General features: G+C 48.2%; 2 protein-coding genes across 2 annotated transcripts in view; one reads left to right on the forward strand and one right to left on the reverse strand.

Annotated features, from left to right (window-relative positions):
* The window catches only part of LOC130109802 (DENN domain-containing protein 1B-like), a 67,502-nt gene extending 65,943 nt beyond the window's left edge, over window positions 1-1,559 (reverse strand). Inside the window, 3 exon segments of the mRNA XM_056276777.1 lie at window positions 377-384; window positions 587-651; window positions 1,318-1,559. Of these exon segments, the coding sequence (XP_056132752.1) occupies window positions 377-384; window positions 587-651; window positions 1,318-1,334 (90 nt within the window). The 5' untranslated portion in view covers window positions 1,335-1,559.
* A 2,345-nt stretch (window positions 1,560-3,904) lies between these two features.
* Window positions 3,905-7,199, forward strand: c3h1orf53 (chromosome 3 C1orf53 homolog). Its single transcript, XM_056277820.1, has 3 exons — window positions 3,905-4,386; window positions 5,561-5,662; window positions 5,995-7,199. The coding sequence occupies exons 1-3, from the start codon at window positions 4,123-4,125 to the stop codon at window positions 6,064-6,066; spliced, it is 438 nt and encodes a 145-aa protein (XP_056133795.1). The 5' UTR covers window positions 3,905-4,122; the 3' UTR covers window positions 6,067-7,199.
* Window positions 7,200-15,998: the final 8,799 nt, after the last annotated feature.

Genomic DNA, 15,998 nt, shown 5'->3' on the forward strand with positions numbered 1-15,998 from the left:
TGTTGAGCAGCCAGCTAGAGGCTAGACGGCCATTGACTGCAACAGTTAGGCTTGAGAATACTTACACTTAGATGGGCAACCAGGTCCTAATGGGTAACTGATGGGGGAAATTATAGTGTGCGAGCCACCAACTGTCCTCTAACTATGGCAACACTTTCATGCAAGTCTGAACTCTGTGTGTCGCCTCTTGAAATGACCTACAAGAGGAGTGCACATAATAACAGCACAGACATAATAAGTCCCCTTTACCGTGTTAGACCTGATTCAGACATGTGATACAGTTAAAGCTCTCTGGAGTAAGCTGTCCCAACTTCAATTACAGTGCAAAGAGTCCCCTAGACTAAACACTGCCGCCTGCAGTGTTAACACTACACACTCGTTTACCTAAAACAAGATACACAACGGGACACGTTTAATCTAAGCTTTGAAATATAATGATTACCACATCCACGTCCTGACATCTAGTGATAAATATGGCCGGGCTCCTGCACTACTACCTAAGACAGTAATTAGCTCCTGAGTCGCCGGCTATGAGGTAATATTGACAGTGTGCTTACTAGTAGTGGTGGTTAATAATGTTACCTACCCTCATTCTGAGACGCTGGGCAAGCCACCTGTAGAACCAGATCAAAAGTTCTCTCTGGTTTCTCTCTGGAATGAATAAGAAAACAGTCAACTCTTGGGGGGGGGTGTTTATGAAGAGCATATCTTGCACTTAATACATACAAAATGACACCTGTTTCATTGTCGAATTATAACATGATCCGTGGTTGAGTGTGACCAGATTATGCCCCGCTCCAACGAGCGGCACATAATCCAGGCTGTCGGCTGCGACTGTCAGCGTTAATACGCGACATAGCTGCGTTTAGGGCGCTATAGCGACTGTGGCCGTCGTGCAAATGAACGCCTTGTCTCCACACTCGTCGCCGTTCGCCGTCTTCCGACAAACTTTTGGTTTGACGACGCGGCGCTAGCAAGCTCGTTAGCCCGGCGATAACAGCCCACGTCGGGGGGGGGCTGTTTTTTGGCTAGCAGACCCTGCTAATTCGCGGTCGGGCTAACGCGAAGACGGCGCAGCAAGACTGACCCGAATGCCGCCGCGCCAGCTGGCCTGCCGCTTAACTCCGCCGCGGGATGCGTCTCAGATTACGCCAAACGTCCCTTCGTGATTTGGTTTTTTTACAGTCGAGCCGTGTCGCCGGGCTCTTAAATGACCATGTGTTAAAAAGAAGGGGGAGAGAAAAAGCAAGTTCGCTGGAAGCGAGCGATGCAAACAACAACAAACAAACGAAAGGAAAAAAAAACCTCGTGGCTTACTTTATTCTGCTATCCATGGTTTACATACAACATCGCGACAGCCGGGGGCTGTCGGCGGCTTGTGGCGTCCGAGGCGGATTGTTCTCTTCGCTTTTCGCGGCGGCTGTTGGCAAGACGTGTTGCCGCCTATCTGATATCGCTCGAAAGCGGCGACATCGCTTCAAGGGGCGAACGGTGCAATGGCTGCGTGTCTTTCTTGTGTGTCTGTTTCGGTGCTGTTTGAGGTGGCCCGTATCATTGCCACGGCGGTATTTCCCACAACAAACACCACTCCAGGAAGTGCTGTCAAAGATTTGGTGACGTCAGCTCGCCGGGCGAACACCTTGCCGCCTTGCTGCGAACGTTCCGCTTCCCCCTGAATGATGTTCGTGCCTACACAGGAGTCGTCCTACTTTGCGTGAGATGCGTGACATAAGGATGACACGATTCATGTTTTGTTTTTGTTTCTTTTGACGAAACCCGTGTTTCGGGGCGCCTAGAAATTCGTAATCCTGTATTCTGTCTCCAGGCTGCATAAAGTGGTTCGTAATGGGCTGTACATGCGTTACATTGCAGCGTGTAATTTAACAAGATTTTAAATTATGAAAACTGTTTAATATATCTTTATGCATACTTTACAAAACAATGTAGTGGTAGCTAGTGTGTGTGTGGGGGGGGGGGGCAGGAAATCTATTTTAATTGTAGTCTATGCAACACATTTACTCATACTCATGATGACAGCTGAGTCACTGACCAGTTTGTATTTGTATTCATCCCCATGCTCATAGAATATGCCCCATTGTAAATTGACACCATGGTTTAGACGTGCTTCTCTCTCTGTCTGTCTGTCTGTCTGTCTCTCTCTCTCTCTCTCTCTCTCTCTCTCTCTCTCTCTCTCTCTCTCTCCTCTCCAGAGTCTGTCTGGATCACAGCCAATTTTTGTCAGGCTGATTTAAAGATAATTAAGTGGCAGTGAATTGCTGTTTCAAGCACCTGTATGAAATGATAATGGTGGAACTGCTCTTCCATTCAAAAAACAATGTAGCCCCCCCCCCGTCTAAATATCCATCTCAGTCACACACAAACAAACATACATAAACCAAGTTCTTGCAAAGAGTACGATGGTTGTGTTGTAAACTAGTTACAGCCTAAAATTGGCAACCCCACTAAAACACCAATTTGAAGAAACGTAAAGCTGACAAATGAAACGTCATCAAACAAACAAGCAGGCTTGACAGTGTGGGTTTGAATTTTGGGGTTTCGGTGTAAATATCACTTACAAGAACAAGCATGTGATTCCAGTGATTTCTTCAAGTAGTGTCATATGTTCAGTGTCCTGTGTTGAACTACCTGGCCTTGCACGGTGTTTTGCTGTTATTTCACATCGGTTGTTCGTTCATTTGTTTGATTTTGGGGACAGGTTAACATCTCAGCCCAGTGCAAGATTTGAGTCACATGTAACCTGATTGCAATCATAAATTGTTGCCGGTTGTGGGCAAAAGAGGACGCCATAGGAGTTCCCTTCAAGGCACTTCAAAGAATTCTTTTCACTTTGCTCACGTTTTCACAGCACAGAGGGGAAGAGTTGAGCCAACGTGAAATCTTACATTGTGTTGTACGTCACTAAGTAAAATATCTGCATCCTCTCATACACCTTATTTCCCTTCATCTGATGGGTTTAAAACTATTTAAAACGAGGGCAGCTAAAAAGAATGGTACAAGGTTGGAGGGTAAGACAAGAAAGTCAGATTTTATTGATGGAGTATGATCACGTGCAAGCAATTTGGCTTGGTACGTTGCTCTCAGTTACAAATACACGTGTCACAATAAGGTTAGATAGCCTATCAAAAACTAAACATAATACGGTAAGTACAAAAAGTAGAAATGTGCGAAGTACAAAAGTAAAGCTATAGAAAGTATAAAAGTATGATTGCAAAAATGTTTTTTGCTAAAATGCATTTTAGGCTACTACCTCAAATGAAATTAATCAGCAAACAGCATATATATATGTATATATATATACATATATATATGTGTGTGTGTATGTATGTATATCACTGGTTTATGACCACAAACAACCTTTTTTTCCTGCAGCCCAGTACATATTTTGACCAGCGATGTGTAATTTGTCTCAGGGTAAACTGACCCCTCGATGTCAGTCAGAAGACACTTGTCAGCTTTCATTAGCCAGTATTCAGGACTGGCACATAATCGGAGGTGGCTTACAGCAGTACATAACCTTGAAAGGACTCATTAAAGTCCACTCATCACCCTCGTAGTCCTCAATGCAAGATGCCATGCCACTTTGCGTTGTTCTATTGCACTGAAAGATGTGGGGTCGTCTGTGTTTGTCGACTCTGTGTAGTTGAAATCAGTTAAGGTCAAAGGGACTGAACTGTTGCATTGAAACGATTGCATAAAAACAATCGTATCTCATAAAAAAAACTATTACATTTTTCATTTATTTTTGTTTTGTTGAGGTGTTTTCCTGTATCTATTAGCATTGCCCCGTTTTGGTGAAACCTGCAGTAGCCGCTGTGAGACGTTAGAGGCGCTGTTTGAATCATTGGACCCGTTGTACGAGGCGGTCACATGTCAGGACCGTGTCAGCAGCGGAGGAAGTAGCGTAGTCCCCCTACACACAGATGACAACATAGACTCGAGTTTGCCAAACAACTTTTAACTCTTTTTATCATGTCGTTGTCGTGATCGTCACTTTCAGTATCCGGATGTTTCGCAGAAATTCTCGCGGACGAGTCTGCACTTCCGGCCAGTTTTTTTGCTTCGCCAGCTGGTAGATGTGTTACCCAGACAAACAGAGGGGTCATGTTCTACTACCATAGTTGTTCGTGTAAAAGATATGTCAGCGGGTTGATATTTTGTCATTACAAACGACTCGTCGTTACCATGTCGAGGCATAGGCTCTCCGGTGAAAACTCGAAGCAACCGATAAGTGAAATCAATGTAGACGAGAGCGAGTCAGACTTTCGCGAGGTGGTGACGAGCAGCCTTTGCGATGAGACCAACCTCGCTGGGGAGTTCACTGAGGAGCAAATGGCCATTCATAAAGCCCATAAAGAGGCATGTGAGGTACGACACCACGGTTATCTTGGTCAGATCAACGTTGAGCCCTTGGTTTTAACCCTGATGTGATAAAAAAACAGAGCAGGGGCATATCATCCTGCACCGACTGGATCTGTTTGCAAGAGTATCAGCAGTAGATCAGGATAAATGCAATAGAAAAAAGAACATATTACACCTATATGAGTACCCAGTCACGTTAGTGGGGTTGTTGAAAAACTACAGCATTGAAATTAACGTGTTATTAGAACGTTATTTGTTGTTACAAATTTATATCTACGTAATGTTACATGTTGATATTGTAAATGATGGTATTTTGTTCACATTTCATCATATTGAGGAAATTGTAGCAGCCCTTCCAGAAACTAGACTCAAGACACTTCTTGCGCCCAAGCGGCGATGGCGGCAGTGCATAAGTGTCATTCGTGAAAGGCCCTCGGGATTGTCTCTAGTAAATATTGTGCTTCCGAGTGGAGATGAAGTTGAAGCAAGTTGGCCTCGACCTGGGCATGGGTGGGAAAAGCACAATACAGGGTGGGCTCGGCTATGCCAGCTTCACTACGTGGCCCCGTGCAATGCCATGTGAAATGACAGGTCATGTCACCGAAAAGCCTCGGGCCTTTTCTCCCTTTGTGGCCTGTCAATGCTCACCGGCTAGCGGGCGCTCCGTTTGAAACAGACTGAGAGATGACATTTTCTAACTTCCAAGGGGATGGGGAGAGGAGTTCGGTGTTTTTCACTCACAAGAAGGTATAATGGGGTTTCTCCACGAGATGAGCTGTGGTTCAGAGCAAAAGGGTTAATTGCGGGCAGATTAAACAAGTAGCACAACTGTACAAAGCACAAAACGAACGTGTTAATTAACACGTACTTCTCATCTTTGAAAAACACCACTAAATGAATTGCACACAAAAGGACTGCAGGAAAGATCCAGTCTGGATCTGTTCGGATCCAGACTGATTTTTACATCTGATATGAACAGAGGTCATGTGTTGTTTGTTGTTGTTATTTTTTACCCATGCAGCACAATCTGTTTTTTTGTGTGTGTAGAAGTCAGTGTTACATTCTATGCTTGTGTGTGATGTGCACATTTTGCACATGTGTCTGTCTGTGCCTGCGCCTCAACATGCATGCTTTTGTGCGTGCACAGCGCTAATTGACCTAACATCTACATTATATTCAGGCAAAGGAGCAGATGTACGTGGACCCGTCCAGTGGGTACAAGGTGTTCACGGAGTATGCCCACCTTCAGAGGAAGAAATGTTGCGGCAGCGCATGCAGACATGTGAGCTCTCTTCTTTTACGCCATATTCCTCTACTCGCTGTTCTGTGCCGTGCTATTTTGCTTTTCCTGGTCAGATGGGGTGCTCCGCCGTGCTGTTCTGCCCTGCTGTGGGCTTCTCTTGTGTGTGTATGTGTGTTGTTTTCTGCTCTTCTGTCTCCTCTCTCTGTTTGATGAAGAGGTTAGTTCCACTTTGTTGTGTTGTGTTGTGTTGTGTTGTGTTGTGTTGTGTTGTGTTGTGTTGTGTGCTATACTCCTCTGTGCTGCTGTTGACTAAATCGGTGTCTCTGCCACCTCATTTAACCCCCCCTTTTTTTTTTCATTCTCTCCCCCAGTGTCCATATGGCCAAGTCAACGTGAAAGACCCAGCAATGAAGAAACCGTTTAATTCGCTATTCTATGTTTAGACCTGAGCAGCCTTGTGTTTGAGGGGGAGCATGAGATGCCTGTTCAGGATGAAACACAGCACATGCAGTTTGTCTTCTGTCTGTCGTTGTTATTATGGACTGCGTGGAGAGTCTTTTTTTTTTGAGCAGCATCCTAAATGATGAAATGTGGAGTGGTGTCTTTGCAATACCTACCTCCTATGAATCACAACCATTCTCAGGATGAATTTTATTGTCGAAACGAGATCGAGTGGGAAGAGGGATTTGTTCGCTAACCTTGTGCTAAAACACTGTTTTACGTCACTTTTTATGTCTCGTAATAGTTTGCTTTCATTTTTTTTTTTAATGTCAATTGAAACGTCAAGAATTTGATTTTGCTCTGTTTCTACATCTTAAGTGTGTTTAATATTTTGTGTTTTTCCTTCTCCTCTGATGAATTTGCAAGGGCTGTGGGAGTATGGAGATGAAAACTGAAAACGTGCCTCAGATCTTTGCCCCCTAAGATAAAGGGCATATAGGCGAACTTCACTGTAGAAAGTGAGCTGCAGCGATGTGCTCTTTCGCGTTGTTTTTGTTATTTTTTTCTCTCTCTCCCAAATGCATTAATATTAGCATCATTTACTGCACCCCAAGAGTGCTCGACTGAACCGTCTACCTTTGACTGAGGTGCTGTGCTGTTAAAAATAGGCCGGGGCTAAGGGTCAGTGCTCGCACTTGACTGCGCTACTTTTACACCACTTGATGGGATCAGGCTGTTAACATGCCATGGACATCAACAGCCTCCCTCCCTGCTGGACTCGCAGCTCAGCCTCCTGGCAAACACTTGGCTACAGCCAAAGCTCCCCCGCGGCTACTCTCCTGAGCCGCAGCCTAATGAACTGAAGGGCCCTCCCATCCTAATGCTGTGATAGACCAGCGCTTGTTCACATGCATGCTCACGCACACGCACACACACACACAGTATATGCTCACAAGGCCTACTCTGTGAAAACACCCTGTGGCTAATACGAATACCTCATAGAGAAAAAGGGTAGACTAAACACAACACATTGTAGCCTAAAGAGGTGGTCCATTGGTAGGGTCAGTCGCTCAGAGGACTACCTGTGCGTGCAAGAGACGTCTTGAAAAAAAGTGACTTGATTTAGGCGCAATGACCTCCGGCGGTGGCTCTGAACCTGCCGCGCATGCTCGCCCGTCTCCGCTTGATCGGTCGAACAGCGTCAGAATGAGAGAATGTGTCTGGCGCAGGACCCCCCCCCCCGCACACCCACAATTCTCCTCGGCAGGTGGGTCCCAAAGGCGAGTGCTTAGCGATCGGAGTAAAGCCCTGTGAGCGGCTACAAGGAGACTCATGATCCCAACAGTGCTGGGGAGGACAGGTTGGCGGGGACGCGTCGTCAGGCGGGATGAGAGGCGAGTTTGTTTGGTCGAGCCGTGAGCCGAGGCAGCGGAGCGTAGCGGCGGAAACGTTTCCACACCGGGGTGGTGGGAGGTGTCACGCTCATCAAGTACCTGGGCCCGCCTGCCTGCCGCGGCTCTGCGACTTTTGCCTAGGGACCTATCTGTCACATTAAAGTAGATGCATTGCCATTCAGGGCCTCGGCTGTCCCGCAGCCTGACCATGAAATAGGCCAACTTTCATGTCTGCCTCGTCTTTCCATGTCTTCTCGATTCAAGTGATGGCGCGGTTCGATTCTCTCTCCCTCTCTCTCTCCCTCTCCCTCTCTCTCTCCCTCTCCCTCTCCCCATGTTATAGCCTAGCAGTTGGCTCCTGAGACACAAACAGCACAGCAATCCCCCGAGACAGATTTCTGGAGAGATCTGATTGCAGAAAGAGACCCTCCATAAATCACCTTACTAAGGGCCACTCATCGTGTTGTCGTGTATGTGTTAACCAGCTGAAAAGCCTGGCAGCGTGCAATGGTCTGAATGGCTCCATTTGACATAAATAACTGAACCTTGTGTGTGTGCCAGACAGGCCTTTGATGTGAAATTATTCACTGGATAAAAAAAAAATCACAAAATTTCATCATTTGAAACGGACTAAATCATCTGTACTGTATGTTATGGCCCGTCTTCTGCATTTGCCATGTATCTCCCATGTGTGATCATCCAGAAATATAAATAATATACTAGTGATAAATGTTACATCATTCATATGAATATTGTGGAAACCTATCTTATTCAATAATGTATTCATTTTGTTAATTTTTTGGGGGGTGGGGTGGGGGGATTATGCAATGCTAGTGAAATAATGTAAAATGATGAAAGTTCAGCTTAGCTAGGCTATGTAAGCAAACGCCAGACTTCCACATAGTCATGGCTATTCCCCGCCATGCCAACATTGCCACGAGTCGCAATAACCGGTTGGACGTGTGAGCGGATGCGAGGTGTTTGTTTGAGGCCTTTTGGATGGACCATCTCTGACCTTCAAGTGGAGCATATGCTCCTTCTGGAGCCGGGGTGGCAGCTATATAGCGTCCGCCTTCTGCAGCAGGGTGGCAATAGCTGCAGAGGAAGAGAGAGAGCTGTCCAGTTTGGATCTGTGACCAGACAGGCTATAGTCATAACCAGTTGACAGATCAAACGCCCCCCCCTAACTCTCTTGGCACACTACCCCCATCTCAAGTAGCCACACAACACACACACCAGCCCCGCGGCCAATGGCCCAACCACAGTCAGTTACAGTGTCTCCATCACCATTGGACACACCAGCCAGAAACTGACACGGGGTTGGCAGGGAAAAAAAACCTGAGTGTCAGCTGTGTGATGGCTAAAAGGAACATCAGTCTCAGCAACTGGCAAGGCACTGCTGTGTGTGTGTGTGTGTGTGTGCGTGTGCGTGTGCGTGTGCGTGTGTGCTGCATGCACACGCACATGCATGCATGTGGGGTCTTGATATTCAAGCAGCATCTGAGCAGCCCCCCGACATCAACGTCTGGTCATTCTACACAGACCATGTCAGTGTGCCTCGGGGCAGCAGCCTCCACAGTGGTCAGATGGACAACCGCATCCCTGTGGTAGAATTAGTGATGAAAAAAACAACACAACAACAACAACATACGGCCGCTGAGTGACAGTCAGTGCAGCAGATTCCTTTGGACAGACAGAGCTGCAAATAGCACAGAGGAGCAGTCGGTTTCTCCTCCGGACCTCGACTGGTGGTCAGGCCCATGCCGGGTCAGGTCGTGGCCACCAGATGAGCCCCGATATGGGGGAAAAATTCAAGTGCCCAGTCACAGGAAGCTGACCGCCAGAGGGGGATATCAGTCTGTGGTGTTGTTTTTTTCACTGCACAGGACAAGGACGAGACATGGCCCTGCTCTTTGTTGTCTGGTTAAACGACACTGGGTGCGATAGGTGTGCTGAAAACATCTAGATCCGGTTTCCTGGACACAGACCATGCCTAGTCCTGGATTACGCTCAATTTTCAACAGAGATTCTCCATGCAAACGTCTGTTTAGTCCGGGCCTTGTCTTAATTTGTGTCTGGGAAACTGACCCCCGGGTTCAGCACCTCTGTCCATACCATGTATACATCAGGGATGGGGGGGGGGGGGAAGTCAACTGAACCACACAAACAGCAGTAAAAGAAAAACATACCATCTACATAAGGGAGCTGCATTCTCTCATCATTTAGTCACTTGGCATGACGGAGATAAAGAATGCCTCGCTGTGACGTCTCCGTGTCCTCTCCGGTGCAGCTGGATATGGACGCAGACTTGCGTCATTCCCCCGGGGGGAACAGTAAGACTCCATCCCTGGAGGGGTGGGGTAGGGGGTGGAGGTGTCGGTGTTGGTGAGCTGTCGGTGCTGTTCTGGAGGCAGGGAGGGGAGGCAGGCAGCAGTTGGTGTGCAGAGAGCGGAGGCTCAGGCTGGCTAGTTAAGAGCTCCTCTCTCCTATCCTCCATCTGCCAGGGACCGGGGCTGTGATTTGAGCTCCAGCAGAGCAGAGCAGGGAGGAGATCGAAGGAGAGGCGGCGTGTGTGCGTGTGTGTGTGTCTGTGTGTGCGTGTGTGTGTGTGTGTGTGACAGTGTGGGGGGTGTGTGTGGGGGGGGCAGCAGGAAGATGGGAGTGCGGTTGGAAGACACAGAAAAGAGAGTGAAACAGACAGGGAGTTGGAGGGGGAGAGGGCGGAAAAGTGAGGGAGAGAGCGACCTGGAGGAGGAACATGAATATGAAAATGAGAAAGAGGAAGAGGATCTAGTATGGGCAGTGAGATGCCTGAGAGTCTATTCGGCGTTTTAATCTTCGGTAGTATTATCCTTCTAAGTCGCTGGTTGACATCAGATTTATAGATACCAACAATAAAAGCTAGACTTTGGCGAAAAAAACCACATATATATATATGTATAAAACATCTTCATATTTTCTCTCTTCCTGATGTAATAATGAAACCATGTCGGTTCTGTGTTTGTAAATATTTCCAGGATGTCTCACCATCCATTAACCCACCCACCTTGGCTCATGTGACTTGGATACAGCGCTACAGCGATTCACTCCTCCCTCTTCACCCCCCCCCCAACGCCCCCCCTCCTCCTCACTCCTCTCCTTCATTCTGTCAGTGTTTAGCTTGTGGATCCCTGCACCGTGGCGCATCCTGGGAGAGAGAGAGAGAGAGAGAGAGAGAGAGAGAGAGAGAGAGAGAGAGAGAGAGCTCCCCCTACACACGCACGCGCGCGCGCGCTTTCCCTCTCTCTACCTTTTTTTTTTTTTACTTCTTTCTCTCCCTACCTCCTTACCTCCTTACCCCCCCCCCCTCCACTCTTTCGGCCCTGCTTGGGGGAGAATGGGAGCTCCTTCACGTGTCACTTGAGGTGACCCAGAAATGATAAGTCCAGATGAACCCTGGATTTGCTGTAATATACCACCATGCCCTGCACTAGGGACGGGGCCAGGCAGCCGGAGGAGGACGGCGCAGAGACAGGAGGGCAGGCTGGGATGTGCCCGAGGTCCCCCCCCCAATCAACCAACCACACTACAACACTGGCTGCATGCATCACGCTGCAAAATGCTGCGTGCGTGGCGTGCGTTGCGGCGCGCGGTGAAACGGATCCCTATGCCGCTGCATTATTAATGATTTGCATAGTGATGTCAACCGAGCAAAATGACTTTTAGCAGTACGACGCGTCAGCTGACATGATCATGTATGCACGCGGTGGAGGTGTAATTAATTGTCACCCACCGCTCGAAACCCACTTCTCACTTGCACAATAATTCAGTTTTTCTTGGTTGGAGTCCGCGATTGCTTCACTTTGTCCTGTATTATTCCCCCCCCAAAAAAAAAGAAGAAAAGAAAGAAAGAAAAAGTTAGTGTCATGGCTTCTGGATGACCTCGCTCTGCCTGACTAATGGCAAATAAACAATTCAGCGGGAGGGTCAGTGTGCGCTGTAATCTGGATTACATTCTTGCTTCTAATATGAATGTCATATCATTTATAACGCCAGGCCAGTAAAGGACTTTCGTAATAGGGGATCACACAACGCAATGCAAAATAAATAAGGCGGTTATAATTAGCCGTTCATCACTTTAGCAACACACAGAGATTCTGCAGAGTTCGCACACACGCATCCCCTTCATGCGGCCGCGGAAACGGCGAGTTATTGAGCGCTTACATGTGAAGTTGTTTGTTTGAGCGCAGCACCGATGCCCTCGTACGCGCCACTGCTCCGGCGGGACCCACCGTGTGCAGAATATGTCCCGTGGAAGCTTGGTCGCCATGGCGTTACATGATTGTTTCCCAACTTGAGGCAAATTGCTATGGTCATGGAGCAGCGTACCTCCGGGGCAGAGCCGCACAGTAGCATGACTTCTCATCATGTGGACTCTCCAGGTGACAGGCAAATACGCGCTGGTGAGTGGGCGCGCGCGCACGCGCACGCACGCACGGCAAACGAAAATCCTATTAGTATTAGTATTAGTACTAGTCTTAGTATTAGTACTGTTACTGCGTCATGCTACAGATAATGGTTAATTCAGTGTAGTCGGTGAAAAAAGACGCGTGTGTTTAGGTGAAGGATTAAAGATTATTATTATTATTATTATCATTATATATATTTCAGAATTGGGTAAATGAAGGTGCTAGTTTTTGGTGACGTTGTTGAAATGAACCAGCGTTAGCCATCAAGGAAAAGCCGGCGCACTAGCATGTTGTCTTTAGCAGCAATTGAAAAGCCAGTGTATACATTTTCGTTTCGACACCTTAAGGCTACGTTACCCCCTCCCCCTCCCTCCTCCCCCCCTCCTTTTTCAGTTCCAAATCCCAGTGCAATCATCTATCTAACCTTATCTCTTTATGAACATTATTTCGTTGTAAAAGTTTCACGCCGTTTTTCCAGGTTGGGCTTTGTCTGTCTGTCTGTTTGTTTGTTTATTTGTTTGTTTGTTTGTTGTGTTTTCATATGGACGCGCGCGTGCTCCAGCTCCTTGCCAGATGTGATGGCTGATCAGGTTTGACTCTATAGGCCCATGTGATGATTTATTCACACAAACCTCTGCAAGCCGAGCGCACTAATTAGAGCTCGTGCATTTCATTTGGCTTGCGCCTCACGTTGGGTTTACCCCGCACGGGCACACACATAGCTAGCTAGGTGACTAAAACAAAAAAAAACAAAACAAAAAAAATATTGGGCAAAATTGCATGGGTTACCTCTGTGTGCGCTCGTATGCCGGGTGGTGGTGGTGGTGGGGTGGTGGGGCGGTGGGTGGGTGGGTGGGGGGGATATGCCCATGCGTTCTCATTTTTTGGCGTTTTGTGTTTTGTCAGGGCTGTCTGCATGTGGGGGAGAGAGGGGGATATTTAAATGTCTTTGCGCGGCGCGCGCGCCGGGTTTGTTTTAATTGACGCTCGCTTGAGCGATAAGGGAGAAGGAACAGCCCCCATCTACCGGCAGAGTCTCCTCTATCTGCTCTCCACCCTGCCTGCCTGCCTGCCTGCCTGCACACACACACACACAGTCCGAGGCTGCTCGACGCACGCACGGTTCACCGAGCTGCACGGAGGGGATCTCACGCGGCCCACAGCCCCAGGTAAGAAGCCTTTAAACACTTCTTAATGAGAAGACAGCACATGCACGACACCGTCCAGCACGCGAAACGACACCGGCAACTGCACAGCAAAACTGGCCAAAAAAGAGAGGGGGGGGGTCGCATGCATGATAAATACAAGGAAATAACAATACACATCCCTGCAGGATGCTGCGGTGCATGCACATGCACATTTTCCTACCATTCACGAGACAAAGGGCATTAACTTCCTAAAAGCCGTCGTTCTGCTGATTGTTAGCTCGTGCCGGTCCGATGCGAGGCGGCATGGTTAACACGTTGTTTTTGGGGGCGCCGAGGCTGAGGCTGAGAAGAGTGCAGCTCAGGACTACAGGCAGGGCTGGGCTCTTCCCATGCAGCACTGGGGAGATGCACAGAGCCCTGATGATGCCTCGTCCGCTACACAGGGCCGAAACCCGTGCAAACCAACCGCGCAAACTGAACGAAAGCTCCCCTTGAGGGGTTTGTTTCATCGATTTGGCTTTATTTATTTTATTTATCTATTATTATTATTATTAGGTGGAAAATAAGGGTGGCATATTTTGGAATAGCCTCGCGCACATTGTTTTGTTTTAACTTAATTGTAGTGTGTGTGTGTGTGGGTGTGTGTGGGTGTGGGTGAAACAGAATTATAAATTCTAATCAGTAAAATGTTAAAATTGTTAAGTTTTGTTGGTTTGGTCCAATATTTCCACAGCCCTTCAGCTGTCACTCTGAAATAGACGGTGACAAAGTGGCGGCTTTTTAATTTAATGTTTTTTTGTGCCACGTGCGGGCTTAATCTTAACTATTATTTTTATTTGTGGAGAAAAAAAAGAAAAAGAAAAAACATACAGGTGCTGTGGGACACGGTTTAAAGCCCTCCATACAATCAAAGCAAATGTCATTTGGTGAGCAGTACATACCGGGCCATGAGCATTCAGTATTCCTCAACAGCGTTATAAGCAGCGGCCGTTATAAGCGGTTATGAAGAATAGCAGCAATGTGGCCCGCCTATTTTATTTATTCATCTTAGTTTTGGAAGCCAGAGCCGCGTTGTTTAATCTGTGGGTGACAGAATACGGCCAGGTTAAGTTTCACACGGACGGATTCGAGCCTGTGGTGTTTTCTTTTTCCACGGTCTTAATCCAGGTGAGGGGGAAATATAAGCGCGTGCGACCTTTTTTTTTTTTGGTTACATCGACAGCGCGCTCCCTAATTAGTGTTGTGTCTGGACCGGCGGCGGGCTCTCCCCTCGTGCGGGTCCAGAGCCGCCTCCTATATGTGAGCGGCGCTTGTATCAGGAGGCCCCAATTAAAGAGGCGCGCCAGCCGGAGAGAGAGAGGGGACAAACGGGAAGGGAGCTAGCGTGTCTGGAGGGCGGGAGCATCCGCACCTGCAGCTCCGCCGGGATGCGCTAAATCCATTAGGAGCTGGGCCGGCGGAGGGGGAGCCCGCCCGCTGTTCCGAAGGCGCACGAACTAGACGACCTGATCCGCTCATCGGGTCCGGCGGGGGCTTTATCCGAGGCCTCGCTGTCCAACAGCAAAATAACCGCCGCTACAGGCGATATCAAGGGCAGCCTGGATTACGCCTCAACTGCAAAAGCCCACGTTTTTGTCCAGGAAGGCCCCCTGTATATCGTTCCCATTAGGAATTAATTAGACAACAAAGAATATGAAAATGCTTCTGTTACCGTAGCCCCGGTTTAGGAGTGCGTTTCAATACCTGAGCGACCCCGTTGTTGGGGAAGCGCGGGTAAAGACAACCGACGCGGGGCAGAGCTCGGCAAGGTTACCGCCGAGACCCCGCTGAAGGCAGGGAGGCTCTGCACCACCGTGACAGACGCCGTCACCTCCTCGTTGCTTGGGAGTCCCCCCAGCAGGGCAACGGGATTCTGATTCTGCCCCGTAACTCCCAATAAAAAAAGCATTTATTAATCATAAGAGTGAAGAAATTAACTGTTATAAGATGACACCCCACCCCACCCCACCCAGCCACTAGGCTGTAATGTTATAGGCCCGGGTCGGGTTCCTACACAGGTCAAAACAGCTCCACTACACATTGTGTTATGAGACAACGCTATTTCCTATTTCAAGTAGGTTAATGTAACCTGTCTCCGCCCTGTAGCCTATCAGTGATCGCTGCTCCGCCCCAAACACCACGTGCGCGCGCGCGCACGCGCGCGCACGCGTTTTAACGCAACCAACCGGCGATTAAATCACGGGGCTGTTTTTGGTCAAATAATTTCATCATACTTTCACAATCAATTTATCCTAAAGATGCGGTAACACCAAGCCTGCACGTGGACCGGGGGGGGGGGCACAACTTCCATCGCTGTCACCGTCGTGTCGCGGGGCCTAAACTGCTGTTAACGAAGCTGTCCATCGGGTGCCAGATATTTTAATTAAGTGACTGGTGTATTTCATTCTGCCGTGACAAAAGAACAGAATATATGGCCTACTCTGCAGTTGATAATAGTTTACGGTCGCCATGGTCATGTTGAAAATAAAAGAGAGGGGGGGGGTAATGAAAATGTCAATACCGAAAAGTATTGGTCCACGCTCGCAGCCAGCGTCGGGGGTTCGAGGGAAGAGTGACAGCTCTTTGTTGGTGAATAGAAATGAGTGGCGATGGAGAGAGGGAGGAACTCCTCCTACCAAATTATTCAGACTGGGCAGGCTTTGCTCTCTTCACAAATAGGACACGGCGCTCGAATCCAGGCAGTCCCAACCTGACCTTCAAGCACGCGGAACCCTAAGAGAAGATCCAGGGACTTGTCGAGAGAACCCCCCCCCCTTTCCTCCAAAAAAACAAAAACAAAAACAAAAAAGCAAAGCAAAACTTCTGCCATCCTCGCCGTCCACATTGGCGAGCGTATTCTTCTGCAGCCACGCCACCGCACCGCCGGCTGTCGCATCATTTGGAC

The sequence above is a fragment of the Lampris incognitus genome, chromosome 3 (assembly GCF_029633865.1).
Source record: "Lampris incognitus isolate fLamInc1 chromosome 3, fLamInc1.hap2, whole genome shotgun sequence".
Taxonomy (NCBI): domain Eukaryota; kingdom Metazoa; phylum Chordata; class Actinopteri; order Lampriformes; family Lampridae; genus Lampris; species Lampris incognitus.

What these genes read in the sequence shown, in the direction of transcription:
- c3h1orf53 (XM_056277820.1), top strand. Translation starts at nt 4,123, where the DNA reads ATGTTCTACTACCATAGTTGTTCGTGTAAAAGATATGTCAGCGGGTTG. An exon ending in CCCATAAAGAGGCATGTGAG is followed by an intron (nt 4,387 to 5,560) that starts GTACGACACCAC and finishes CATTATATTCAG; the next exon opens with GCAAAGGAGCAGATGTACGT. An exon ending in GCGGCAGCGCATGCAGACAT is followed by an intron (nt 5,663 to 5,994) that starts GTGAGCTCTCTT and finishes TCTCTCCCCCAG; the next exon opens with TGTCCATATGGCCAAGTCAA.